Source organism: Coregonus clupeaformis, unplaced genomic scaffold (genome assembly GCF_020615455.1).
Source record: "Coregonus clupeaformis isolate EN_2021a unplaced genomic scaffold, ASM2061545v1 scaf0927, whole genome shotgun sequence".
In the NCBI taxonomy this organism is placed as follows: Eukaryota; Metazoa; Chordata; class Actinopteri; order Salmoniformes; family Salmonidae; genus Coregonus; species Coregonus clupeaformis.
Genome location: NW_025534381.1, coordinates 159186 through 185533, shown reverse-complemented (window position 1 = coordinate 185533; position 26348 = coordinate 159186). Strand labels below are relative to the sequence as shown.

Here is a 26348-nt window from a genome sequence, read left to right as displayed (position 1 = left end):
TTGACGTTGCCGCAGCTTTGTTTGTTTTTGTGGCTGCTGATGTGGTTGTTGTTTTGTCAGCTGTAGTTGTGGGAGCATATGCGGTTGTTGTGGGGGCGGTTGTGGTTGTCATAACAGCAGTTGTTGTTGTCATAGCAGCAGATGTGGTTGCTATGGGGGAATCTGTGGTTGTTTCTGTGGTAGCTGGGATTGTTGTGGGGACTGCAGAAGTTGTTGTAGCCCCAGCCGTTGATGTGGCAGCAGCTGGGGTTGTTGTGAGGACGGCTGTGATTGTTGCCCCAGCTGTAGTTGTCGTTGTTAAATCTTTGGTTGATGAAACTGATGAAATCAGAGCTGGTAATTTGGCTGTGGGCATCAAAATAAAAACTAAAACCAACAATATGATGACAAATGAGAGGGAAAAATCCATTCAAACAATCATGTGTATGAATCTACATACATATTGTGTTCAGATTAATTCTTACCCGCATTGATACTGACAGTAATAATGTCTAAGAAGACTGTGGACGTGTTGATAAACATCTTGAGGGATTCCTCTATAGTTGTAACATTAGGGACCACTGACTGGTTTGTGAAGATCATATTGGTTGTCACACCCACAGAACCAGACCTAAAAATCAAAGCAATAGAATGAATGTGAAATGGGATAAAAGTTGTTATTATTATTATTATTATTATTAGTAGTAGTAGTAGTAGTAGTAGTAGTAGTAGTAGTAGTAGTAGTTATTTATATTTATATATATATATATATATATATATATATATATACACACAGTTTATATATATTAGGGGTTAGATCAGCTTTAAAATTGCAGATAGATTTTAACTTCCATCAATGTAATTGTCTGCATCATTTCCAAACCCCCATATTTTTTTGCGCAAATAAACACTACCGTTCAAAAGTTTGGGGTCACTTAGAAATGTCCTTATTTTCCATGAAAACATACATGAAATTAGTTTGAATAGGAAACATAGCAAAATGCACACGAAATGTAGTCATTGACAAGGTTAGAAATAATGTTTTTTAATAGAAATAATAATTGTGTCCTTCAAACTTGGCTTTTGTCAAAGAATCCTCCATTTGTAGCAATTACAGCCTTGCAGACCTTTGGCATTCTAGTTGTCAATTTGTTGAGGTAATCTGAAGAGATTTCACCCCATGCTTCCTGAAGCACCTCCCACAAGTTGGATTGGCTTGATGGGCACTTCTTATGTACCATACGGTCAAGCTGCTCCCACAACAGCTCAATAGGGTTGAGATCCAGTGACTGTGCTGGCCACTCCATTATAGACAGAATACCAGCTGACTGCTTCTTCCCTAAATAGTTATTGCATAGTTTGGAGCTGTGCTTTGGGTCATTGTCCTGTTGTAGGAGGAAATTGGCTCCAATCAAGCACCGTTCACAGGGTATGGCATGGCGTTGCAACATGGAGTGATAGCCTTCCTTCTTCAAGATCCCTTTTACCCTGTACAAATCTCCCACTTTACCACCACCAAAGCGCCCCCCAGACCATCACATTGCCTCCACCATGCTTGACAGATGGCATCAAGCACTCCTCCAGCATCTTTCATTTGGTCTGCGTCTAACAAATGTTATTTTGTGATCCGAACACCTCAAAATTCGATTCGTCTGTCCATAACACTTTTTTCCAATCTTCCTCTGTCCAGTGTCTGTGTTCCTTTGCCCGTCTTAATATTTTCTTTTTATTGGCCAGTCTGAGATATCGCTTTTTCATTGCAACTCTGCCTAGAAGGTCAGCATCCCGGAGTCGCCTCTTCACTGTTGATGTTGAGACTGGTGTTTTGCGGGTACTATTTAATGAAGCTGCCAGTTGAAGACCTGTGAGGCGTCTGTTTCTCAAACTAGACACTCTAATGTATTTGTCCTCTTGCTCAGTTGTGCACCGGGGCCTCCCAATCCTCTTTCTATTCTGGTTAGAGCCAGTTTGCGCTGTTCTGTGAAGCGAGTAGTACACAGTTTTATACGAGATTTTCAGTTTCTTGGCAATTTCTCGCATGGAATAGCCTTCATTTCTCAGAACAAGAATAGACTGACGAGTTTCAGAAGAAAGTTATTTGTTTCTGGCCATTTAGAGCCTGTAATCAAACCCACAATTGCTGATGCTCTAGATACTCAACTAGTCTCAAGAAGGCCAGTTTTATTGCTTCTTTAATCAGCATAACAGTTTTCAGCTGTGCTAACATAATTGCAAAAGGGTTTTCTAATGATCAATTAGCCTTTTAAAATGATAAACTTGGATTAGCAAACACAATGTGCCATTGGAACACAGGACTGATGATTGCTGATAATGGGCCTCTGTTTGCCTATGTTGCCGTTTCCAGCTATAATAGCCATTTACAACATGAACAATGTCTACACTGTATTTCTGATCAATTTGATGTTATTTTGATGGACACAGTCAATTTTACAATAGTTCTATTTTGTTTGTTTTTACTCCTGAACTTCCACTACCCTCAACCTCTCCGATCATTTTCATGATGTCCATCCGGTTTCACAAAAGTTCTTAACCTATAACATATATATATTTATTATGGACACAGTATGTTTTACATTAGTTCTCTTGTTGTTATTAGTTGTCATTAGTCCCAACCTTCAGCTCCATTCAACCCCTCCCATCTATCTCGTAACACCATCCATATTGGATTTCTATTTGCCATATAGTTTTGAATCCAGCGTCATTTTGCTTATCAGTTTATAAACCATTTGCCATGGAATCGGTACGTCCAAAATCTCTTCACAACTATTTTGCAATATACAGTGGGGAGAACAAGTATTTGATACACTGCCGATTTTGCAGGTTTTCCTACTTACAAAGCATGTAGAGGTCTGTAATTTTTATCATATGTACACTTCAACTGTGAGAGACGGAATCTAAAACAAAATCCAGAAAATCACATTGTATGATTTTTTAAGTAATTCATTTGCATTTTATTGCATGACATAAGTATTTGATCACCTACCAACCAGTAAGAATTCCGGCTCTCACAGACCTGTTAGTTTTTCTTTAAGAAGCCCTCCTGTTCTCCACTCATTACCTGTATTAACTACACCTGTTTGAACTCGTTACCTGTATAAAAGACACCTGTCCACACACTCAATCAAACAGACTCCAACCTCTCCACAATGGCCAAGACCAGAGAGCTGTGTAAGGACATCAGGGATAAAATTGTAGACCTGCACAAGGCTGGGATGGGCTACAGGACAATAGGCAAGCAGCTTGGTGAGAAGGCAACAATTGTTGGCGCAATTATTAGAAAATGGAAGAAGTTCAAGATGACGGTCAATCACCCTCGGTCTGGGGCTCCATGCAAGATCTCACCTCGTGGGGCATCAATGATCATGAGGAAGGTGAGGGATCAGCCCAGAACTACACGGCAGGATCTGGTCAATGACCTGAAGAGAGCTGGGACCACAGTCTCAAAGAAAACCATTAGTAACACACTACGCCGTCATGGATTAAAATCCTGCAGCGCACGCAAGGGTCCCCCCTGCTCAAGCCAGCGCATGTCCAGGCCCGTCTGAAGTTTGCCAATGACCATCTGGATGATCCAGAGGAGGAATGGGAGAAGGTAATGTGGTCTGATGAGACAAAAATAGAGCTTTTTGGTCTAAACTCCACTCGCCGTGTTTGGAGGAAGAAGAAGGATGAGTACAACCCCAAGAACACCATCCCAACCGTGAAGCATGGAGGTGGAAACATAATTTTTTGGGGATGCTTTTCTGCAAAGGGGACAGGACAACTGCACCGTATTGAGGGGAGGATGGATGGGGTCATGTATCGCGAGATCTTGGCCAACAACCTCCTTCCCTCAGTAAGAGCATTGAAGATGGGTCGTGGCTGGGTCTTCCAGCATGACAACGACCCGAAACACATAGCCAGGGCAACTAAGGAGTGGCTCCGTAGAAGCATCTCAAGGTCCTGGAGTGGCCTAGCCAGTCTCCAGACCTGAACCCAATAGAAAATCTTTGGAGGGAGCTGAAAGTCCGTATTGCCCAGCGACAGCCCCGAAACCTGAAGGATCTGGAGAAGGTCTGTATGGAGGAGTGGGCCAAAATCCCTGCTGCAGTGTGTGCAAACCTGGTCAAGACCTACAGGAAACGTATGATCTCTGTAATTGCAAACCATGGTTTCTGTACCAAATATTAAGTTCTGCTTTTCTGATAAAATGCAAATTAATTACTTAAAAATCATACAATGTGATTTTCTGGATTTTTGTTTTAGATTCCGTCTCTCACAGTTGAAGTGTACCTATGATAAAAATTACAGACCTCTACATGCTTTGTAAGTAGGAAAACCTGCAAAATTGTCAGTGTATCAAATACTTGTTCTCCCCACTGTATATGGGACAGCTGTCAATTATTTGGTCCTTAAATGAAACTGGTATACTTTTTTATTCATCACAATTTTCTTTAACCAATTATGGTCTTTAATGCAGGGCCGACAGACAAGTTTGTTACTTTTTCCCCCCTTCTGCTTTCCTCTTCCATGTTTGCGGTAATGATGCAATTATTTGGGTGTGATTTTGGATAGAGCAGACATTTCCATATGTTTTTGTTAGCTGCATGTGCGACATAACTCCACCAGTCCTACCTATGATATCATTTACGAAGATTATATTTTTTTTATATTTTTTTATACTTTTTTTAAAATCAATTAGTATATTTGAGTTTAACCACAATATTTGTTGCATTATTTGTTCTGTCATTTCTGGAGGATTAAATTGAAATTGCAACCAACTTTCTATGACTTGTTTTAGAAATAGTGATATTTGGGAGATTATTTCCTTTTCAAATAACTGAAAGTGAGACGTTGTAATCTGATTAAAGGGAAAAAGGCCTTTCTTGAACATTGGGTGAGACAATCTTACTAATTTGCTAGAGAACCAGTTCGGATTTAAGTATAACTTTTGTATGACTGAAGCGTTTAGTGATAGTTCTAATTTTTTTATATTTAATAATTTCTGTCCTCCGAATTCATATTCATTATATAAATAGTCCCGTTACATTTTTTCTGGCTTGACGTTCCAAATAAAATGGAATATTTTTTTCTCATATAATTTTAAAAAACTGTTCGCTAGGCGTAGTTATATTAGTAGTTATGTTAGTAATATTAGTAATAGTATTATTAAATAATGCTAAACATGTGACTAATAGACTTCTTCTAAGCAAGTAATTTGTAGAAATATGGACCTAAAAGTAAAACTGAACATACCAGAAACTGATGATGATACATCTGAGGAAGATTACAGGATATATTGTTTTGTATCCTCGATTCAACTATAGAAAGATATCAGCACATATACAAAGCATTACAATGATGAAAGAAATGTACTATGCACTAATAACTCTCAGGCAGGATTTGTTTTTATATATACATTTAAATATTTTTGTTGAAGTTAATGGTAAACATTTACCTCAGTTGTGACATTTAAAGCCAAAGTAAGGTAGTCCAGGGAATGTGCATTTTTGTAGGCTTCTAAAAATGTACGACTCATCCGGAACTTTAAAATAAGTACACCTTCATTTGACGTTGGAGGGTCAGTGGATGCAGTGGTTGTGACAACAGTAGTATTTGGAGCCACATTAGTTGTCTTAACAGAAGATGGAGTTGTCGTATGTGCAGCTGCTTTGGTTGTTGTGGGAGCAGCTCTGGTTGTTGTGGGAAAAGCTGTGGTTGTTGTGGGGTTAGCTGTAGTTGTGGTAGGGCCAGCTGTGGTGGTAGTTACAGCAGCTATTGTTGTTGTGGCAGCAGATGTTGTTATTGTTGTGGTGGCAGCTGTTGGTGCTGTGGTTGTCGTAGCAGCAGCTGTAGTTGTCGTTGTTGCTGCTGTGGTTGTTGTGGGAGCAGCTGTGATTGTTGTAGAAGCTGCTATAGTTGTTGTTCGAGCCGCTGTTGTTGTGGGAGCCACTATTGTTGTTACAGGAACTGCAGTTTTAGTTGGTGCTGCTGTGGTTGTTGTGGGTCCAGCAGTGATTGTTTTGGGAAAAGCTGTGGTTGTTGTTGTGGCAGCTCTGGTTATTGTAGCATAAACTGTTGGTGTTGTTAGTGCAGCTGTGGTTGTTGTGGGAGCAGCTGTGTTTTTTTTGGGGTTTGCTGTTGTTTTGGTAGAGCCAGCTGTGGTGGTAGTTACAGTTGTAGTGGGAGCTGCTGTTGTTGTCGTGGGAGCCCCTGTGGTTGTTGTAGCAGAAGCTGTAGTGGGATTGGCTGTGGCTGTTGTGGTGGGAGCTTTAGTGGTCATAGCAGCAGCTGTAATTGTTGTGGGGGAAGCTGTGGTTGATGTGGAAGAAGCTGTGGTTATTGTAAGGGCGGATGTGATTGTCGTAGCAGCAGCAGCTGTTGTTGTTGTTGTTGGTCCTGCTGTGGTTGTTGTAGGAACAACTGTGGTTGTTGTGGGGATGGTTGTTGTAGCTGCATCTGTTGTTGTCGTTGCAGCAGCTGTTTTTGTTGTGGGGTAAGATATGGTTGTTTTGGTAGCGGTTGAGGTTCTCATAGCAGCTCTGGTTGTTGTGGCTGCTGTGTTGGTTTTTGTAGGCACAGCTGTTAATTTGGTTACTGCTGCTGTTTTTGTTGTGGGAGCAGCTGTCATTGTTGTGGGTGCAGCTGTGGTTGTTGTCGCTGCTGTGGTTGTTGTCACTGCAGCTGTTGTTGTCATAGCAGCAGCTGTTGTTGTGGAATAACTTTTGGTTGACATAGCCGCATCTGTTGTTGTCATAGCAGCAGTTGTGGTTGTTGTGGGAGCGGCTGTGGGTGTTGCAGCAGCTGTGATTGTTGTTGGAGCAGCTGTGGTTGTTGAAGGGAAATATATAGTTGTTGTGGGAGCACCTAAGTTTGTTCTGGGGACGGCTGTGGTTGATGTAGTTGTTGTAGTAGCAGCTTTTTTTGTTGTGGGTGCAGCTGTGGTAGTTTTGACTGCAGCATTGGTTGTTATAGCTGTAGGTGTTTTTGTGGTTACTGCTGCTGTGGTTGTTGTGGGAACATATGTGGTTGTTGTGGGCGCAGCTGTGATTGCTGTGGTTGCAACAGTGGTTGTTGTGGGTGCAGCAGTGGTTGTTGTGGGAGCATTTGTGGTGGTTGTGGGTGCCGCTGTGGTTGTTGTAGCTGTATCTGTAGTAGTTGTAGCCAGAGCTGTATTTGTCATTGCTGCAGCTGTGGTTAATGTGGGGGAAGCTGTGGTTGTTGTCGCTGCAGAAGCTGTAGTTGTCGTTGGTGCTGCTGTGGTTGCTGTGGGAGCAGCTGTCATTGTTGTAGGCACATCTGTAGTTGTCATAGGCGAAGATGTAGTTGTCATTGGTGCTGCTTTGGTTGTGGTTTGTATAGCTGTGGTTGTTGTAGCCGTAGATGTAGTTGTCGTTGATGCTGCTGTGGTTGTGGTGGGAACATCTGTGCTTGTAGTGGGAGCAGCTGTGGTTGTTGTGTGAGCAGCTGTATTTGTTGTGGGTGCAGCTGTGGTTGTTGTAGGCATACCTGTAGTTGTCATTGCTGTAGTTGTCATTGGGGCTGCTGCTGTTGTTATAGTTGGTTCAGCTGTGGTTGTTGTTTCAGCACCTGTGGATGTCGTTGGCGCAGCTGTTGTTGTCGTAGCAGCAGCTGTGGTTGTTGTAGCCGTATGTGTAGTTGTCGTAGCTGCAGCTGCAGTTGGCATTGGTGCTACAGTGTTTGCCATTGGTTCAGCTGTGGTTGTTGCGGCAGCAGCTGTGGTTGTCATTGCTGTACCTGTGGTTGTTGTGTGTGAACTTGTGTTTGATATAGCCACTGCTGTTGTTGTCGTAGCAGCAGCGGTGGTTATTGTGGGGGCACCTGTGGGTGTTGTGGGTGCAGCTGTGGTTGCTGTGTGTGCATATGTGGTTGTAGTAGCTGTATCTGTATTTGTCGTAGCCTCAGCTGTAGTTGTCATTAGCGCTGCAGTGGTTGTTGTGGCAGCAGCTGTAGTTGTCGGGGAGACACATTTGGTGGTAGGTTCAACAGGTGTTGTTATTGGTGCTGCTGGTGTCGTCGTAACACCAGCTGTAGTTATCATGGGGGCAGCTGTGGTTGTTGGGGGGGAAGTGGTGGTTGTCGGCATATCTGTGGTTGTTGAAGCTGTTCTAGCAGCAGCTGTAGTTGTCGTTGTTGCTGCTGTGGTTGTTCTGGGAGCAGCTGTGGTTGTTGTGGCGGAACCTGTGCTTGTTGTGGGAGCAGCTTTGGCTGATGTGGGGAGGGCTATGGTTGTCGTAAACACAGCTATAGTTGTCATCCTAACACCAGCTGCGGTTGTAGTGGGGGCAGCTGTGGTTGTAGTGGGGGCAGCCATGGTTGTTGTGAGAGTCGCTGTTGTTGGTGTGGGTGCAGCTGTTGTTGTTGTAGCCGTATATGTAGTTTCAGCAGCTGTTATTGGTCCAGCTGTTGTCATCGTAACACCAGCTGTAGTAATCATGGGGGCAGCTGTGGTTGTTGTGGGGGCAGCTGTGGTTGTCGGCATATCTGTGGTTGTTAAAGCTGTTCTCGTCATTCGAGCTGCTGTCGTTGTTGCGGCAGCTAATATTGTGGCTGCTGCTGTTGTAGTCGTAGCGACATCTGTGGTTGATGTTTGTGCGGCTGTGGTTGGTGTGGCAGCAGCTGTACTTGATTGGGAGGCACCTGTGGTGGTGGTTTCAGTAGCTGTTTTTATTGGTGCAACTGTTGTCGTCCTAACACCAGCTGCGGTTGTAGTGGGGGCAGCTGTGGTTGTAGTGGGGGCAGCTGTGGTTGTCGGTATATCTGTGGATGTTGTTGCAGCATTTGTTGTTGTTATGGGAGCATTTATGGTTGTTCTTGTGGCTGATTTTGTTTTTGTGGGAGCAGCTGTGGTTGTTGAAGCCGTATCTGTAGTTTCAGCAGGTCTTGTTATTTTTGCAGCTGTTGTTGTCTTAACTCCATCTGTGGTTGTTGCTGTAGCTGCTGTTTGTGTTGTTGCGAAATCTATTGGTGTTGTTGCTGTTGTAGTTGTAGCGACAGCTATTGTTGTTAGTGCTTCTGTGGTTGTTGTGGGAGGAGCAGTGGTTGTTGTGGGTGCAACTGTTGTAATTGTCGCCACAGCTGTGGTTGTTGTGGGGGCAGCGGTGGTTGTCATCATATATGTGGTTGTTGAAGCTGTTCTCGTCGTTGGAGCTGCTGCCGTTATTGCGGCAGCTAATATTGTTGTGGCTGCTGCTGTGGTAACACCAGCTAAGATTGTAGTGGGGACAGCAGTGGTTGTCTTCACATCTGTGGTTGTTGTTGCGGCAGTTGTGGTTGTTGTTGGAGCAGCTTTGGTTGTTGCTGATGTGGTTTTTGTGGGAGCAGCTGTGGTTAATGTGGAAGCAGCTTTGGTTGTTGTGGGTGCAGCTGTGGTTGTTGAAGCTGTATAATTAGTATCAGCAGCTGTTGTTATTTTTGCAGCTGTTGTTGTCGTAACTCCATCTGTTCTTGTCGTTGGAGCTGCTGTCGTTGTTGCGGCAGCTAATGTTGTGTTTGCTGCTGTTGTAGTCGTAGCGATAGCTGTGGTTGATGTTTTTGCACCTGTGGTTGTTGTGGCAGCAGCTGTATTCGATTGGAAGGCACCTGTGGTGGTGGTTTCAGCAGCTGTTTTTATTGGTGCAACTGTTGTCGTCCTAACACCAGCTGCGATTGTAGTGGGGGCAGTTGTGGTTGTAGTGGGGGCAGCTGTGGTTGTTGTGGGGGCAGCTGTGGTAGTCGGTATATCTGTGATTGTTGTTGCAGCAGTTGTTTTTGTTGTGGAAGCATCTATGGTTGTTGTTGTTGCTGATTTGGTTTTTGTTGGAGCAGCTGTGGTTGCTGTGGGTGCAGCTGTGGTTGTTGAAGCCGTATCTGTAGTTTCAGCAGCTCTTGTTATTTTTGCAGCTGTTGTTTTACGCATAACTCTGTCTATGGTTGTTGTTGGAGCTGCTGTTGTTGTTGTTGAGACAGCTGTTGGTGTTGTTGCTGTTGTAGACATAGCGACAGCTGTTGTTGTTAGTGCTTCTGTGGTTGTTGTGGGTTCAACTTTGGTTGTTCTATCCGTATATGTAGTTTCAGCATCTGTTATTGGTGCAGCTGTTGTTTTTGTAACTCCAGATGTGGTTGTTTTTGGATCTGCTTTGGTTGTTGTTGCGGCAGCTGTTCTTGTTGTGGCTGATGCTGTTGTAGTCGTCTCCACTGCTGTGGTTGTTGTTGGTCCACCTGTTGTTGTTGTGGCAGCAGCTGTAGTTGTCGGTGAGACACCTGTGGCGGTACGTTCAACAGCTTGTGTTATTGGTGCTGCTGTTGAAGTTGTAACACCAGTTGTAGTTATCATGGGGGCAGCCGTTGCTGTTGTGGGGGCATCGGTGGTTGTCGGCATATCTGTGGTTATTGTAGGGGCAGCTGTGGTTGTTGTTGGAGAAACTGTGGTCACCGCTAGTGCTGCTGTGGTTGTTATGGGTGTAGCTGTGGTTGTTATAGCCGTTTCTGTAGTTTCAGCAGCTGTTGTTATTGTTGCAGCTGTTGTTGTTGTAACTCCAGGTGTGGTCATCTTTGGATTTTTTTTGGTTGTTGTTGGTGCAGCTGTGGTTGTTATGGCAGCAGCTGTAGTTGTCGGGGAGACACCTGCGGTGGTAGGTTCAACAGCTGTTGTTATTGGTGCTGCTGTTGACGTCGTAACACCAGCTGTAGTTATCATGGCAACAGCTGTGGTTGTTGTTGGTGCAGCTGTGGTTGTTGTGGCAGCAGCTGTAGTTGTCGGGGAGACAACTGTGGTGGTAGTTTCAGAAGCTGTTGTTATTGGTGCTGCTGTTGACATCGTAACACCAGCTGCATTTATCATGGGGGCAGCTGTGGTTGTTGTGGGGGCAGCGGTGGTTGTCTGCATATATGTGGTTGTTGTAGGGGCAGTTATGGTTGTTGTTGAAGCAACTGTGGTCATTGCTAGTGCTGCTGTGTTTATTATGAGAGCTAATGTTGTTGTAATGGGTTTAGCTGTGGTTGTTATAGCCGTATCTGTAGTTTCAGCAGCTGTTGTTATTTCTGCTGCTGTTGTTGTTGTAACTCCAGCTGTGGTTGTCTTTGGATCTTTTTTAGTTGTTATTGATGCAGCTGTGGTTGTTGTGGCAGCAGCTGTAGTTGTCGGTGCAGCTTCTATCGTCCTAACACCAGCTGTGTTTGTCGTAGTGGCAGCAGTGGTTGTTGGTATATCTGTGGTTGTTTTTGGAGCAGCTCTGGTTGATGTTGGAGCAGCTGTGGTTGTTGTGGGAGCAGTTGTGTTTAAAGTGGGAGCAGCTGTGGTTGTTGTTGGACCAGCTGTGGTTGTTGTGGGAGCAGCTGTGGTTGTTGTGGGTGCAGCTGTGGTTGTTGTTGCTGCTGCTCTGGTTGTTATAGGGGCAGCTGTGGTTGTTGGAGCAGTTGTGGTTTTTGTGAGTTCAACTGTGGTTGTTGAATCCTTATCTGTAGTTTCAGCAGCTGTTGTTATTGGTGCATCTGTTGTTGTCGTAACTCCAGCTGTGGTTGTTGTTGGTGCATTTGTTGTTGTTGAGGCAGCAGCTGTAGTTGTCGGGGAGGCACTTGTGGTGGAAGTAGCAGCAGCTGTTGTTATTGACAAAGATTTTGTCCTCAAAACACCAGCTGTGGTTGTCATGGGGGCAGCCGTGGTTGCTGTGAGAGTCGCTGTGGTTGGTGTGGGTGGAGATGTTGTTGTTGTAGCCATATATGTAGTTTCAGCAGCTGTTGTTGGTCCAGCTGTTGCAGTCGTAACACAAGCTGTAGTTATCATGGGGGCAGCTGTGGTTGTTGTGGGGGCAGCGGTGGTTGTCGGCATATCTGTGGTTGTTAAAGCTGTTCTCGTCGTTGGAGCTGCTGTCGTTGTTGCGGCAGCTAATGTTGTTGTGTCTGCTGCTGTATTCGATTGGAAGGCACCTGTGGTGGTGGTTTCAGCAGCTGTTTTTATTGGTGCAACTGTTGTCGTCCTAACACCAGCTGCGATTGTAGTGGGGGCAGCTGTGGTTGTAGTGGGGGCAGCTGTGGTTGTTGTGGAAGCATCTATGGTTGTTGTTGTTGCTGATTTGGTTTTTGTGGGAGCAGCTGTGGTTGTTGTGGGTGCAGCTGTGGTTGTTGAAGCCATATCTGTAGTTTCAGCAGCTCTTGTTATTTTTGCAGCTGTTGTTGTACTCATAACTCTGTCTATGGTTGTTGTTGGAGCTGCTGTAGTTGTTGTTGAGACAGCTGTTGGTGTTGTTGCTGTTGTAGTCATAGCGACAGCTGTTGTTGTTAGTGCTTCTGTGGTTGTTGTGGGAGCAGCTGTGGTTGTTGTAGGTTCAACTTTGGTTGTTCTATCCGTATATGTAGTTTCAGCATCTGTTGTTATTGGTGCAGCTGTTGTTTTTGTAACTCCAGATGTGGTTGTTTTTGGATCTGCTTTGGTTGTTGTTGCGGCAGCTGTTCTTGTTGTTGCTGCTGCTGTTGTAGTAGTCTCCACAGCTGTGGTTGTTGTTGGTCCACCTCTTGTTGTTGTGGCAGCAGCTGTAGTTGTCGGTGAGACACCTGTGGCGGTAGGATCAACAGCTTTTGTTATTGGTGCTGCTGTTGAAGTCGTAACACCAGCTGTAGTTATCATGGGGGCAGCCGTTGCTGTTGTGGGGGCAGCGGTGGTTGTCGGCATATCTGTGGTTGTTGTAGGGGCAGCTGTGGTTGTTGTTGGAGCAACTGTGGTCACTGCTAGTGCTGCTAGTGCTGCTGTGGTTGTTATAGCCGTATATGAAGTTTCAGCAGCTGTTGTTATTGTTGCAGTTGTTGTTGTTGTAACTCCAGGTGTGGTTGTCTTTGGATCTTTTTTGGTTGTTGTTGGTGCAGCTGTGGTTGTTGTGGCAGCAGCTGTAGATGTCGGGGAGACACCTGCGGTGGTAGGTTCAACAGCTGTTGTTATTGGTGCTGCTGTTGACGTCGTAACACCAGCTGTAGTTATCATGGCAACAGCTGTGGCTGTTGTTGGTGCAGCTGTGGTTGTTGTGGCAGCAGCTGTAGTTGTCGGGGAGACAACTGTGGTGGTAGTTTCAGCAGCTGTTGTTATCTGTGCAGCTTCTAGCGTCGTAACACCAGCTACGTTTGTCGTAGGAGCAGCTGTTGTTGTTGGTATATCTGTGGTTGTTTTTCGAGCAGCTTTGGTTGTTGTTGGACCAGCTGTGGTTGTGGTAGGAGCAGCTGTGGTTGTTATGGGGGCAGCTGTGGTTGTTGGAGCAGTTGTGGTTTTTGTGAGTTCAACTGTGGTTGTTGAATCCTTATCTGTAGTTTCAGCAGCTGTTGTTATTGGTGCATCTGTTGTTGTCGTAACTCCAGCTGTGGTTGTTGTTGGTGCATCTGTTGTTGTTGAGGCAGCAGCTGCATTTGTCGGGGAGGCACTTGTGATGGAAGTATCAGCAGCTGTTGTTATTGACAAAGGTTTTGTCCTCAAAACACCAGCTGTGGTTGTCATGGGGGCAGCCGCGGTTGCTGTGAGAGTAGCTGTGGTTGGTGTGGGTGCAGCTGTTGTTGTTGTAGCCATATCTGTAGTTTCAGCAGCTGTTATTAGTCCAGCTGTTTCTGTCGTAACACCAGCTGTAGTTATCATGGGGGCAGAAGTGGTTGTTGTGGGGGCAGCGGTGGTTGTCGGCATATATGTGGTTGTTAAAGCTGTTGTTGTTGTTGTGGAAGTATCTATGGTTGTTGTTGTTGCTGATTTGGTTTTTGTGGGAGCAGTTGTGGTTGTTGTGGGTGCAGTTGTAGTTGTTGAAGCCATATCTGTAGTTTCAGCAGCTCTTGTTATTTTTGCAGCTGTTGTTGTACTCATAACTCCGTCTATGGTTGTTGTTGGAGCTGCTGTAGTTGTTGTTGAGACAGCTGTTGGTGTTGTTGCTGTTGGAGTCATAGCAACAGCTGTTGTTGTTAGTGCTTCTGTGGTTGTTGTGGAAGCAGCTGTGGTTGTTGTGGATTCAACTTTGGTTGTTCTATCCGTATATGTAGTTTCAGCATCTGTTGTTATTGGTGCAACTGTTGTTTTTGTAACTCCAGATGTGGTTGTTTTTGGATCTGCCTTGGTTGTTGTTGCAGCAGCTGTTCTTGTTGTGGCTACTGCTGTTGTAGTCGTCTCCACAGCTGTGGTTGTTGTTGGTCCACCTCTTGTTGTTGTGGCAGCAGCTGTAGTTGTCGGTGAGACACCTGTGGCGGTACGATCAACAGCTTTGTTATTGGTGCTGCTGTTGAAGTCGTAACACCAGCTGTAGTTATCATGGGGGCAGCCGTTGCTGTTGTGGGGGCAGCGGTGGTTGTCGGCATATCTGTGGTTGTTGTAGGGGAAGCTGTGGTTGTTGTTGGAGCAACTGTGGTCACTGCTAGTGCTGCTGTGGTTGTTATGGGTGTAGCTGTGGTTGTTATAGCCGTATCTGAAGTTTCAGCAGCTGTTGTTATTGTTGCAGCTGTTGCTGTTGTAACTCCAGGTGTGGTTGTCTTTGGATCTTTTTTGGTTGTTGTTGGTGCAGCTGTGGTTTGTGTGGCAGCAGCTGTAGATGTTGGGGAGACACCTGCTGTGGTAGGATCAACAGCTGTTGTTATTGGTGCTGCTGTTGACGTCGTAACATCAGCTGTAGTTATCATGGGGGCAGCTGTTGTTGTGGGGGCAGCGGTGGTTGTCGGCATATATGTGGTTGTTAAAGCTGTTCTCGTCATTGGAGCTGCTGTCATTGTTGCGGCAGCTAATGTTGTTGTGGCTGCTGCTGTTGTAGTCGTAGCGACAGCTGTGGTTGATGTTTGTGCAGCTGTGGTTGTTGTGGCAGCAGCTGTATTCGATTGGGAGGCAACTGTGGTGGTGATTTCACCAGCTGTTTTTATTTTTGCAGCTGTTGTTGTCTTAACTCCATTTGTGGTTGTTGCTGGAGCTGCTGTGGTTTTTGTTGCGACAGCTGTTGGTTTTGTTGCTGTTGTAGCGACAGCTTTTGTTGTTAGATCTTCTGTGGTTGTTGTGGGAGGAGCAGTGGTTGTTGTGGGTGCAACAGTGGTTGTTATATCCGTATATGTAGTTTCAGCAGCTGTTGTTTTTGGTGCAGCTGTTGTTGTTGTGGCAGCAGTTGTAGATGTCGGGGAGGCACCTGTGGTTGTAGGTTGAACAGCTGTTGTTATTGGTGCTAATGTTGTCGTCGTAACACCAGCTTTAGTTATAACGGAGGCAGCTGTGGTTGTTGTCGGGGCAGCGGTGGTTGTTGTTGGAGCAACTGTGGTCATTGCTAGTGCTGCTGTGTTTGTTATGATAGCTGCTGTTGTTGTAATGGGTGTAGCTGTTGTTGTTATAGCCGTATCTGAAGTTTCAGCAGCTGTTGTTATTTTTGCTGCTGTTGTTGTTGTAACTCCAGCTGTGGTTGTCTTTGGATCTTTTTTAGTTGTTGTTGATGCAGCTGTGGTTTTTGTGGCAGCAGCTGTAGTTGTCCGGGAGACAACTGTGGTTGTAGTTTCAGCAGCTGTTGTTATCGTTGCAGCTTCTATCGTCGTAACACCAGCTGTGTTTGTCGTAGGGGCAACAGTGGTTGTTGATATATCTGTGGTTGTTGTTAGACCAGCTGTGGTTGTTGTTAGACCAGCTGTGGTTGTTGTGGGAGCAGCTGTGGTTGTGGTGGGAGCAGCTGTGGTTGTTGTGGGTGCAGCTGTGGTTGTTGTTGCTGCTGCTCTGGTTGTTATGGGGGCAGCTGTGGTTGTTGGAGCAGTTGTGGTTTTTGTGAGTTCAACTGTGGTTGTTGAATCCTTATCTGTAGTTTCAGCAGCTGTTGTTATTGGTGCATCTGTTGTTGTCGTAACTCCAGCTGTGGTTGTTGTTGGTGCATTTGTTGTTGTTGAGGCAGCAGCTGTAGTTGTCGGGGAGGCACTTGTGGTGGAAGTATCAGCAGCTGTTGTTATTGACACAGATTTTGTCCTCAAAACACCAGCTGTGGTTGTCATGGGGGCAGCCGTGGTTGCTGTGAGAGTCGCTGTGGTTGGTGTGGGTGGAGCTGTTGATGTTGTAGCCATATCTGTAGTTTCAGCAGCTGTTATTGGTCCAGCTGTTGCCGTCGTAACACCAGCTGTAGTTATCATGGGGGCAGCTGTTGTTGTTGTGGGGGCATCGGTGGTTGTCGGCATATCTGTGGTTGTTAAAGCTGTTCTATCTGTGGTTGTTAAAGCTGTTGTTGTGTCTGCTGCTGTTGTAGTCATAGCGACAGCTGTGGTTGATGTTTGTGCAGCTGTGGTTGTTGTGGCAGCAGCTGTATTCGTTTGGAAGGCACCTGTGGTGGTGGTTTCAGCAGCTGTTTTTATTGGTGCAACTGTTGTCGTCCTAACACCAGCTGCGATTGTAGTGGGGGCAGCTGTGGTTGTAGTGGGGACAATTGTGGTTGTTGTGGGGGCAGCTGTGGTTGTCGGTATATCTGTGGTTGTTGTTGCAGCAGTTGTTGTTGTTGTGGAAGCATCTATGGTTGTTGTTGTTGCTGATTTGGTTTTTGTGGGAGCAGCTGTGGTTGTTGTGGGTGCAGCTGTGGTTGTTAGAGCCTTATCTGTAGTTTCAGCAGCTCTTGTTATTTTTGCAGCTGTTGTTGTTCTCATAACTCTGTCTATGGTTGTTGTTGGAGCTGCTGTAGTTGTTGTTGAGACAGCTGTTGGTGTTGTTGCTGTTGGAGTCATAGCGACAGCTGTTGTTGTTAGTGCTTCTGTGGTTGTTGTGGGTTCAACTTTGGTTGTTCTATCCATATATGTAGTTTCAGCATCTGTTGTTATTGGTGCAGCTGTTGTTTTTGTAACTCCAGATGTGGTTGTTTTTGGATCTGCTTTGGTTGTTGTTGCGGCAGCTGTTCTTGTTGTGGCTGCTGCTGTTTGTAGTCGTCTCCACAGCTGTGGTTGTTGTTGGTCCACCTCTTGTTGTTGTGGCAGCAGCTGTAGTTGTCGGTGAGACACCTGTGGCGGTACGATCAACAGCTTTTGTTATTGGTGCTGCTGTTGACGTCGTAACACCAGCTGTAGTTATCATGGGGGCAGCTGTTGTTGTTGTGGGGGCAGCGGTGGTTGTCGGCATATATGTGGTTGTTAAAGCTGTTCTCGTCATTGGAGCTGCTGTCGTTGTTGCGGCAGCTAATGTTGTTGTGGCTGCTGCTGTTGTAGTCGTAGCGACAGCTGTGGTTGATGTTTGTGCAGCTGTGGTTGTTGTGGCAGCATCTGTATTCGATTGGGAGGCACCTGTGGTGGTGATTTCACCAGCTGTTTTTATTGGTGCAACTGTTGTCGTCCTAACATCAGCTGTGATTGTAGTGGGGGCAGCTGTGGTTGTAGTGGGGGCAGCTGTGGTTGTTGTGGGGTCAACTGTGGTTGTCGGTATATCTGTGGTTGTTGTTGCAGCAGTTGTTGTTGTTGTGGAAGCATCTATGGTTGTTGTTGTTGCTGATTTGGTTTTTGTGGGAGCAGTTGTGGTTGTTGTGGGTGCAGTTGTAGTTGTTGAAGCCGTATCTGTAGTTTCAGCAGCTCTTGTTATTTTTGCAGCTGTTGTTGTCTTAACTCCATTTGTGGTTGTTGCTGGAGCTGCTGTGGTTTTTGTTGCGACAGCTGTTGGTTTTGTTGCTGATGTAGTTGTAGCGACAGCTGTTGTTGTTAGATCTTCTGTGGTTGTTGTGGGAGGAGCAGTGGTTGTTGTGGTTGCAACTGTGGTTGTTATATCCGTATATGTAGTTTCAGCAGCTGTTGTTTTTGGTGCAGCTGTTGTTGTTGTGGCAGCAGTTGTAGATGTCGGGAGGCACCTGTGGTTGTAGGTTGAACAGCTGTTGTTATTGGTGCTAATGTTGTCGTCGTAACACCAGCTTTAGTTATAACGGAGGCAGCTGTGGTTGTTGTCGGGGCAGCGGTGGTTGTCTGCATTTCTGTGGTTGTTGTAGGGGAAGCTGTTGTTGTTGTTGGAGCAACTGTGGTCATTGCTAGTGCTGCTGTGTTTGTTATGATAGCTGCTGTTGTTGTAATGGGTGTAGATGTTGTTGTTATAGCCGTATCTGAAGTTTCAGCAGCTGTTGTTATTTTTGCTGCTGTTGTTGTTGTAACTCCAGCTGTGGTTGTCTTTGGATCTTTTTAGTTGTTGTTGATGCAGCTGTGGTTTTTGTGGCAGCAGCTGTAGTTGTCCGGGGAGACAACTGTGGTTGTAGTTTCAGCAGCTGTTATCGTTGCAGCTTCTATCGTCGTAACACCAGCTGTGTTTGTCGTAGGGGCAGCAGTGGTTGTTGGTATATCTGTGGTTGTTTTTGGAGCAGCTTTGGTTGTTGTTAGACCAGCTGTGGTTGTAGTGGGAGCAGCTGTGGTTGTGGTGGGAGCAGCTGTGGTTATTGTGGGAGCAGCTGTGGTTGTGGTGGGAGCAGATGTGGTTGTTGTGGGCGCAGCTGTGGTTGTTGTTGCTGCTCCTCTGGTTATTATGGGGGCAGCTGTGGTTGTTGGAGCAGTTGTGGTTTTTGTGAGTTCAACTGTGGTTGTTGAATCCTTATCTGTAGTTTCAGCAGCTGTTTTTATTGGTGCATCTGTTGTTGTCGTAACTGCAGCTGTGGTTGTTGTTGGTGCATCTGTAGTTGTTGAGGCAGCAGCTGTAGTTGTCGGGGAGGCACTTGTGGTGGAAGTATCAGCAGCTGCTGTTATTGACACAGGTTTTGTCCTCAAAACACCAGCTGTGGTTGTCATGGGGACAGCCGTGGTTGCTGTGAGAGTCGCAGTGGTTGGTGTGGGTGCAGCTGTTGTTGTTGAAGCCATATCTGTAGTTTCAGCAGCTGTTATTAGTCCAGCTGTTGCCGTCGAAACACCAGCTGTAGTTATCATGGGGGCAGTTGTGGTTGTTGTGGGGGCAGCGGTGGTTGTCGGTATATCTGTGGTTGTTAAAGCTGTTCTCATCGTTGGAGCTGCTATCGTTGTTGAGGCAGCTAATGTTGTTGTGGCTGCTGCTGTTGTAGTCATAGCGACAGCTGTGGTTGATGTTTGTGCAGCTATTGCAGTTATTGTTGCAGCTGTTGTAGTTGTAGCTCCAGGTGTGGTTGTCTTCTGATCTTTTTTGGTTGTTGTTGGTGCAGCTGTGGTTGTTGTGGCAGCAGCTGTAGTTGTCGGGGAGACACCTGCGGTGGTAGGTTCAACAGCTGTTGTTATTGGTGCTGCTGTTGACGTCGTAACACCAGCTGTAGTTATCATGGCAACAGCTGTGATTGTTGTTGGTGCAGCTGTGGTTGTTGTGGCAGCAGCTGTAGTTGTCGTGGAGACAACTGTGGTGGTAGTTTCAGCAGCTGTTGTTATCTGTGCAGCTTCTAGCGTCGTAACACCAGCTATGTTTGTCGTAGGGGCAGCTGTGGTTGTTGGTATATCTGTGGTTGTTTTGGAGCAGCGTTGGTTGTTGTTGGACCAGCTGTGGTTGTTGTGGGAGTAGCTGTGGTTGTTGTGGGAGCAGATGTGGTTGTGGTGGGAGCAGCTGGGGTTGTTGTGGGAGCAGATGTGGTTGTGGTGGGAGCAGCTGTGGTTGTTGTGGGTGCAGCTGTGGTTGTTGTTGCTGCTGCTCTGGTTGTTATGGGGGAAGCTGTGGTTGTTGGAGCAGTTGTGGTTTTTGTGAGTTCAACTGTGGTTGTTAAATCCTTATCTGTAGTTTCAGCAGCTGTCGTTATTGGTGCATCTGTTGTTGTCGTAACTCCAGCTGTGGTTGTTGTTGGTGCATTTGTTGTTGTTGAGGCAGCAGCTGTAGTTGTCGGGGAGGCACTTGTGGTGGAAGTATCAGCAGCTGTTGTTATTGACACAGATTTTGTCTTCAAAACACCAGCTGATGTTGTCATGGGGGCAGCCGTGGTTGCTGTGAGAGTCGCTGTGGTTGGTGTGGGTGGAGCTGTTGTTGTTGTAGCCAAATATGTAGTTTCAGCAGCTGTTATTGGTCCAGCTGTTGCCGTCGAAACACCAGCTGTAGTTATCATGGGGGCAGCTGTTGTTGTTGTTACGGCAGCTAATGTTGTTGTGTCTGCTGCTGTTGTAGTCGTAGTGACAGCTGTGGTTGATGTTTGTGCAGCTTCGGTTGTTGTGGCAGCAGCTGTATTCCTTTGGAAGGCACCTGTGGTGGTGGTTTCAGTAGCTGTTTTTATTGGTGCAACTGTTGTCGTCCTAACATCAGCCGCGATTGTAGTGGGGGCAGCTGTGGTTGTAGTGGGGGCAGCTGTGGTTGTAGTGGGGGCAGCTGTGGTTGTAGTGGGGGCAGCTGTGGTTGTTGTGGGGGCAGCTGTGGTTGTCGGTATATCTGTGGTTGTTGTTGCAGCAGTTGTTGTTGTTGTGGAAGCATCTATGGTTGTTGTTGTTGCTGATTTGTTTTTTTGTGGGAGCAGCTGTGGTTGTTGTGGGTGCAGCTGTGGTTGTTGAAGCCATATCTGTATTTTCAGCAGCTCTTGTAATTTTTGCAACTGTTGTTGTACTCATAACTCCGTCTATGGTTGTTGTTGGAGCTGCTGTAGTTGTTGTTGAGACAGCTGTTGGTGTTGTTGCTGTTGTAGTCATAGCGACAGCTGTTGTTGTTAGTGCTTCTGTGGTTGTTGTGGGTTCAACTTTGGTTGTTCTATCCGTATATGTAGTTTCAGCATCTGTTGTTATTGGTGCAGCTGTTGTTTTTGTAACTCCAGATGTGGTTGTTTTTGGATCTGCTTTGGTTGTTGTTGCGGCAGCTGTTCTTGTTGTGGCTGCTGCTGTTGTAGTCGTCTCCACAGCTGTGGTTGTTGTTGGTCCACCTCTTGTTGTTGTGGCAGCAGCTGTAGTTGTCGGTGAGACACCTGTGGCGGTACGATCAACAGCTTTTGTTATTGGTGGTGCTGTTGAAGTCGTAACACCAGCTGTAGTTATCATGGGGGCAGCCGTTGCTGTTGTGGGGGCAGCGGTGGTTGTCGGCATATCTGTGGTTGTTGTAGGGGCAGCTGTGGTTGTTGTTGGAGCAACTGTGGTCACAGCTAGTGCTGATGTGGTTGTTATGGGTGTAGCTGTGGTTGTTATAGCCGTATCTGAAGTTTCAGCAGCTGTTGTTATTGTTGCAGCTGTTGTAACTCCAGGTGTGGTTGTCTTTGGATCTTTTTTGGTTGTTGTTGGTGCAGCTGTGGTTGTTTTCGCAGCAGCTGTAGATGTCGGGGAGGCACTTGTGGTGGAAGTATCAGCAGCTGTTGTTATTGACACAGATTTTGTCCTCAAAACACCAGCTGTGGTTGTCATGGGGGCAGCCGTGGTTGCAGTGAGAGTCGCTGTGGTTGGTGTGGGTGGAGCTGTTGTTGTTGTAGCCATATCTGTAGTTTCAGCAGCTGTTATTGGTCCAGCTGTTGCCGTCGTAACACCAGCTGTAGTTATCATGGGGGCAGCTGTTGTTGTTGTGGGGGCAACGGTGGTTGTCGGCATATCTGTGGTTGTTAAAGCTGTTCTATCTGTGGTTGTTAAAGCTGTTGTTGTGTCTGCTGCTGTTGTAGTCGTAGCGACAGCTGTGGTTGATGTTTGTGCAGCTGTGATTGTTGTGGCAGCAGCTGTATTCGTTTGGAAGGCACCTGTGGTGGTGGTTTCAGCAGCTGTTTTTATTGGTGCAACTGTTGTCGTCCTAACACCAGCTGCGATTGTAGTGGGGGCAGCTGTGGTTGTAGTGGGGACAGCTGTGGTTGTTGTGGGGGCAGCTGTGGTTGTCGGTATATCTGTGGTTGTTGTTGCAGCAGTTGTTGTTGTTGTGGAAGCATCTATGGTTGTTGTTGTTGCTGATTTGGTTTTTGTGGGAGCAGCTGTGGTTGTTGTGGGTGCAGCTGTGGTTGTTGAAGCCATATCTGTAGTTTCAGCAGCTCTTGTTATTTTTGCAGCTGTTGTTGTACTCATAACTCCGTCTATGGTTGTTGTTGGAGCTGCTGTAGTTGTTGTTGAGACAGCTGTTGGTGTTGTTGCTGTTGTAGTCATAGCGACAGCTGTTGTTGTTAGTGCTTCTGTGGTTGTTGTGGGAGCAGCTGTGGTTGTTGTGGGTTCAACTTTGGTTGTTCTATCCGTATATGTAGTTTCAGCATCTGTTGTTATTGGTGCAGCTGTTGTTTTTGTAACTCCAGATGTGGTTGTTTTTGGATCTGCTTTGGTTGTTGTTGCGGCAGCTGTTCTTGTTGTGGCTGCTGCTGTTGTAGTCGTCTCCACAGCTGTGGTTGTTGTTGGTCCACCTCTTGTTGTTGTGGCAGCAGCTGTAGTTGTCGGTGAGACACCTGTGGCGATACGATCAACAGCTTTTGTTATTGGTGGTGCTGTTGAAGTCGTAACACCAGCTGTAGTTATCATGGGGGCAGCCGTTTCTGTTGTGGGGGCAGCGGTGGTTGTCGGCATATCTGTGGTTGTTGTAGGGGAAGCTGTGGTTGTTGTTGGAGAAACTGTGGTGACTGCTAGTGCTGCTGTGGTTGTTATGGGTGTAGCTGTGGTTGTTATAGCCGTATCTGAAGTTTCAGCAGCTGTTGTTATTGTTGCAGCTGTTGCTGTTGTAACTCCAGGTGTGGTTGTCTTTGGATCTTTGTTGGTTGTTGTTGGTGCAGCTGTGGTTGTTGTGGCAGCAGCTGTAGATGTCGGGGAGACACCTGCTCTGCTAGGTTCAACAGCTGTTGTTATTGGTGCTGCTGTTGACGTCGTAACACCAGCTGTAGTTATCATGGGGGCAGCTGTTGTTGTTGTGGGGGCAGCGGTGGTTGTCGGCATATATGTGGTTGTTAAAGCTGTTCTCGTCATTGGAGCTGCTGTCGTTGTTGCGGCAGCTAATGTTGTTGTGGCTGCTGCTGTTGTAGTCGTAGCGACAGCTGTGGTTGATGTTTGTGCAGCTGTGGTTGTTGTGGCAGCAGCTGTATTCGATTGGGAGGCACCTGTGGTGGTGATTTCACCAGCTGTTTTTATTGGTGCAACTGTTGTCGTCCTAACACCAGCTGTGATTGTAGTGGGGGCAGCTGTGGTTGTAGTGGGGGCAGCTGTGGTTGTAGTGGGGGCAGCTGTGGTTGTTGTGGGGTCAGCTGTGGTTGTCGGCATATCTGTGGTTGTTGTTGCAGCAGTTGTTGTTGTTGTGGAAGCATCTATGGTTGTTGTTGTTGCTGATTTGGTTTTTGTGGGAGCAGTTGTGGTTGTTGTGGGTGCAGTTGTAGTTGTTGAAGCCGTATCTGTAGTTTCAGCAGCTCTTGTTATTTTTGCAGCTGTTGTTGTCTTAACTCCATTTGTGGTTGTTGCTGGAGCTGCTGTGGTTTTTGTTGCGACAGCTGTTGGTTTTGTTGCTGTTGTAGTTGTAGTGACAGCTGTTGTTGTTGTTAGATCTTCTGTGGTTGTTGTGGGATGTGCAGTGGTTGTTGTGGTTGCAATGGTGGTTGTTATATCCGTATATGTAGTTTCAGCAGCTGTTGTTTTTGGTGCAGCTGTTGTTGTTGTGGCAGCAGTTGTAGATGTCGGGGAGGCACCTGTGGTTGTAGGTTGAACAGCTGTTGTTATTGGTGCTAATGTTGTCGTCGTAACACCAGCTTTAGTTATAACGGAGGCAGTTGTTGTTGTTGTCGGGGCAGCGGTGGTTGTCTGCATTTCTGTGGTTGTTGTAGGGGCAGCTGTTGTTGTTGTTGGAGCAACTCTGGTCATTGCTAGTGCTGCTGTGTTTGTTATGATAGCTGCTGTTGTTGTAATGGGTGTAGCTGTTCTTGTTATAGCCGTATCTGAAGTTTCAGCAGCTGTTGTTATTTTTGCTGCTGTTGTTGTTGTAACTCCAGCTGTGGTTGTCTTTGGATGTTTTTTAGTTGTAGTTTCAGCAGCTGTTGTTATCGTTGCAGCTTCTATCGTCGTAACACCAGCTGTGTTTGTCGTAGGGGCAGCAGTGGTTGTTGGTATATCTGTGGTTGTTTTTGGAGCAGCTTTGGTTGTTGTTAGACCAGCTGTGGTTGTGGTGGGAGCAGCTGTGGTTGTGGTGGGAGCAGCTGTGGTTGTGGTGGGAGCAGATGTGGTTGTTGTGGGCGCAGCTGTGGTTGTTGTTGCTGCTCCTCTGGTTATTATGGGGGCAGCTGTGGTTGTTGGAGCAGTTGTGGTTTTTGTGAGTTCAACTGTGGTTGTTGAATCCTTATCTGTAGTTTCAGCAGCTGTTGTTATTGGTGCATCTGTTGTTGTCGTAACTGCAGCTGTGGTTGTTGTTGGTGCATCTGTTGTTGTTGAGGCAGCAGCTGTAGTTGTCGGGGAGGCACTTGTGGTGGAAGTATCAGCAGCTGCTGTTATTGACACAGGTTTTGTCCTCAAAACACCAGCTGTGGTTGTCATGGGGACAGCCGTGGTTGCTGTGAGAGTCGCAGTGGTTGGTGTGGGTGCAGCTGTTGTTGTTGAAGCCATATCTGTAGTTTCAGCAGCTGTTATTAGTCCAGCTGTTGCCGTCGAAACACCAGCTGTAGTTATCATGGGGGCAGTTGTGGTTGTTGTGGGGGCAGCGGTGGTTGTCGGCATATCTGTAGTTGTTAAAGCTGTTCTCATCGTTGGAGCTGCTATCATTGTTGAGGCAGCTAATGTTGTTGTGGCTGCTGCTGTTGTAGTCATAGCGACAGCTGTGGTTGATGTTTGTGCAGCTATTGCAGTTATTGTTGCAGCTGTTGTAGTTGTAGCTCCAGGTTTGGTTGTCTTTGGATCTTTTTTGGTTGTTGTTGGTGCAGCTGTGGTTGTTGTGGCAGCAGCTGTAGTTGTCGGGGAGACACCTGCGGTGGTAGGTTCAACAGCTGTTGTTATTGGTGCTGCTGTTGACGTCGTAACACCAGCTGTAGTTATCATGGCAACAGCTGTGATTGTTGTTGGTGCAGCTGTGGTTGTTGTGGCAGCAGCTGTAGTTGTCGTGGAGACAACTGTGGTGGTAGTTTCAGCAGCTGTTGTTATCTGTGCAGCTTCTAGCGTCGTAACACCAGCTATGTTTGTCGTAGGGGCAGCTGTGGTTGTTGGTATATCTGTGGTTGTTTTTGGAGCAGCGTTGGTTGTTGTTGGACCAGCTGTGGTTGTTGTGGGAGTAGCTGTGGTTGTTGTGGGAGCAGATGTGGTTGTGGTGGGAGCAGCTGGGGTTGTTGTGGGAGCAGATGTGGTTGTGGTGGGAGCAGCTGTGGTTGTTGTGGGTGCAGCTGTGGTTGTTGTTGCTGCTGCTCTGGTTGTTATGGGGGCAGCTGTGGTTGTTGGAGCAGTTGTGGTTTTTGTGAGTTCAACTGTGGTTGTTAAATCCTTATCTGTAGTTTCAGCAGCTGTCGTTATTGGTGCATCTGTTGTTGTCGTAACTCCAGCTGTGGTTGTTGTTGGTGCATTTGTTGTTGTTGAGGCAGCAGCTGTAGTTGTCGGGGAGGCACTTGTGGTGGAAGTATCAGCAGCTGTTGTTATTGACACAGATTTTGTCTTCAAAACACCAGCTGATGTTGTCATGGGGGGCAGCCGTGGTTGCTGTGAGAGTCGCTGTGGTTGGTGTGGGTGCAGCTGTTGTTGTTGTAGCCAAATCTGTAGTTTCAGCAGCTGTTATTGGTCCAGCTGTTGCCGTCGAAACACCAGCTGTAGTTATCATGGGGGCAGCTGTTGTTGTTGTTACGGCAGCTAATGTTGTTGTGTCTGCTGCTGTTGTAGTCGTAGTGACAGCTGTGGTTGATGTTTGTGCAGCTTCGGTTGTTGTGGCAGCAGCTGTATTCGTTTGGAAGGCACCTGTGGTGGTGGTTTCAGTAGCTGTTTTTATTGGTGCAACTGTTGTCGTCCTAACATCAGCTGCGATTGTAGTGGGGGCAGCTGTGGTTGTAGTGGGGGCAGCTGTGGTTGTAGTGGGGGCAGCTGTGGTTGTTGTGGGGGCAGCTGTGGTTGTCGGTATAGCTGTGGTTGTTGTTGCAGCAGTTGTTGTTGTTGTGGAAGCATCTATGGTTGTTGTTGTTGCTGATTTGTTTTTTGTGGGAGCAGCTGTGGTTGTTGTGGGTGCAGCTGTGGTTGTTGAAGCCATATCTGTATTTTCAGCAGCTCTTGTAATTTTTGCAACTGTTGTTGTACTCATAACTCTGTCTATGGTTGTTGTTGGAGCTGCTGTAGTTGTTGTTGAGACAGCTGTTCTTGTTGTTGCTGCTGCTGTTGTAGTCGTCTCCACAGCTGTGGTTGTTGTTGGTCCACCTCTTGTTGTTGTGGCAGCAGCTGTAGTTGTCGGTGAGACACCTGTGGCGGTACGATCAACAGCTTTTGTTATTGGTGCTGCTGTTGAAGTCGTAACACCAGCTGTAGTTATCATGGGGGCAGCCGTTGCTGTTTTGGGGGCAGCAGTGGTTGTCGGCATATCTGTGGTTGTTGTAGGGGCAGCTGTGGTTGTTGTTGGAGCAACTGTGGTCACA

General features: G+C 46.5%; 1 protein-coding gene across 1 annotated transcript in view; it reads right to left on the bottom strand.

Annotated features, from left to right (window-relative positions):
* Positions 1 to 5708: 5708 nt before the first annotated feature.
* The window catches only part of LOC121550591 (probable cyclin-dependent serine/threonine-protein kinase DDB_G0292550), a 104723-nt gene continuing 84083 nt past the window's right edge, over positions 5709 to 26348 (bottom strand). The window contains exons 2-10 of the mRNA XM_045217132.1: positions 26030 to 26175; positions 24405 to 24689; positions 22647 to 22868; positions 18807 to 19112; positions 16983 to 17214; positions 8114 to 8208; positions 7738 to 7821; positions 6703 to 7527; positions 5709 to 5913 (exon numbers count right to left, since the gene is read on the bottom strand). Coding sequence (XP_045073067.1) covers positions 5709 to 5913; positions 6703 to 7527; positions 7738 to 7821; positions 8114 to 8208; positions 16983 to 17214; positions 18807 to 19112; positions 22647 to 22868; positions 24405 to 24689; positions 26030 to 26175 — 2400 coding nt within the window. The remainder of the gene's footprint in view (positions 5914 to 6702; positions 7528 to 7737; positions 7822 to 8113; positions 8209 to 16982; positions 17215 to 18806; positions 19113 to 22646; positions 22869 to 24404; positions 24690 to 26029; positions 26176 to 26348) is intronic.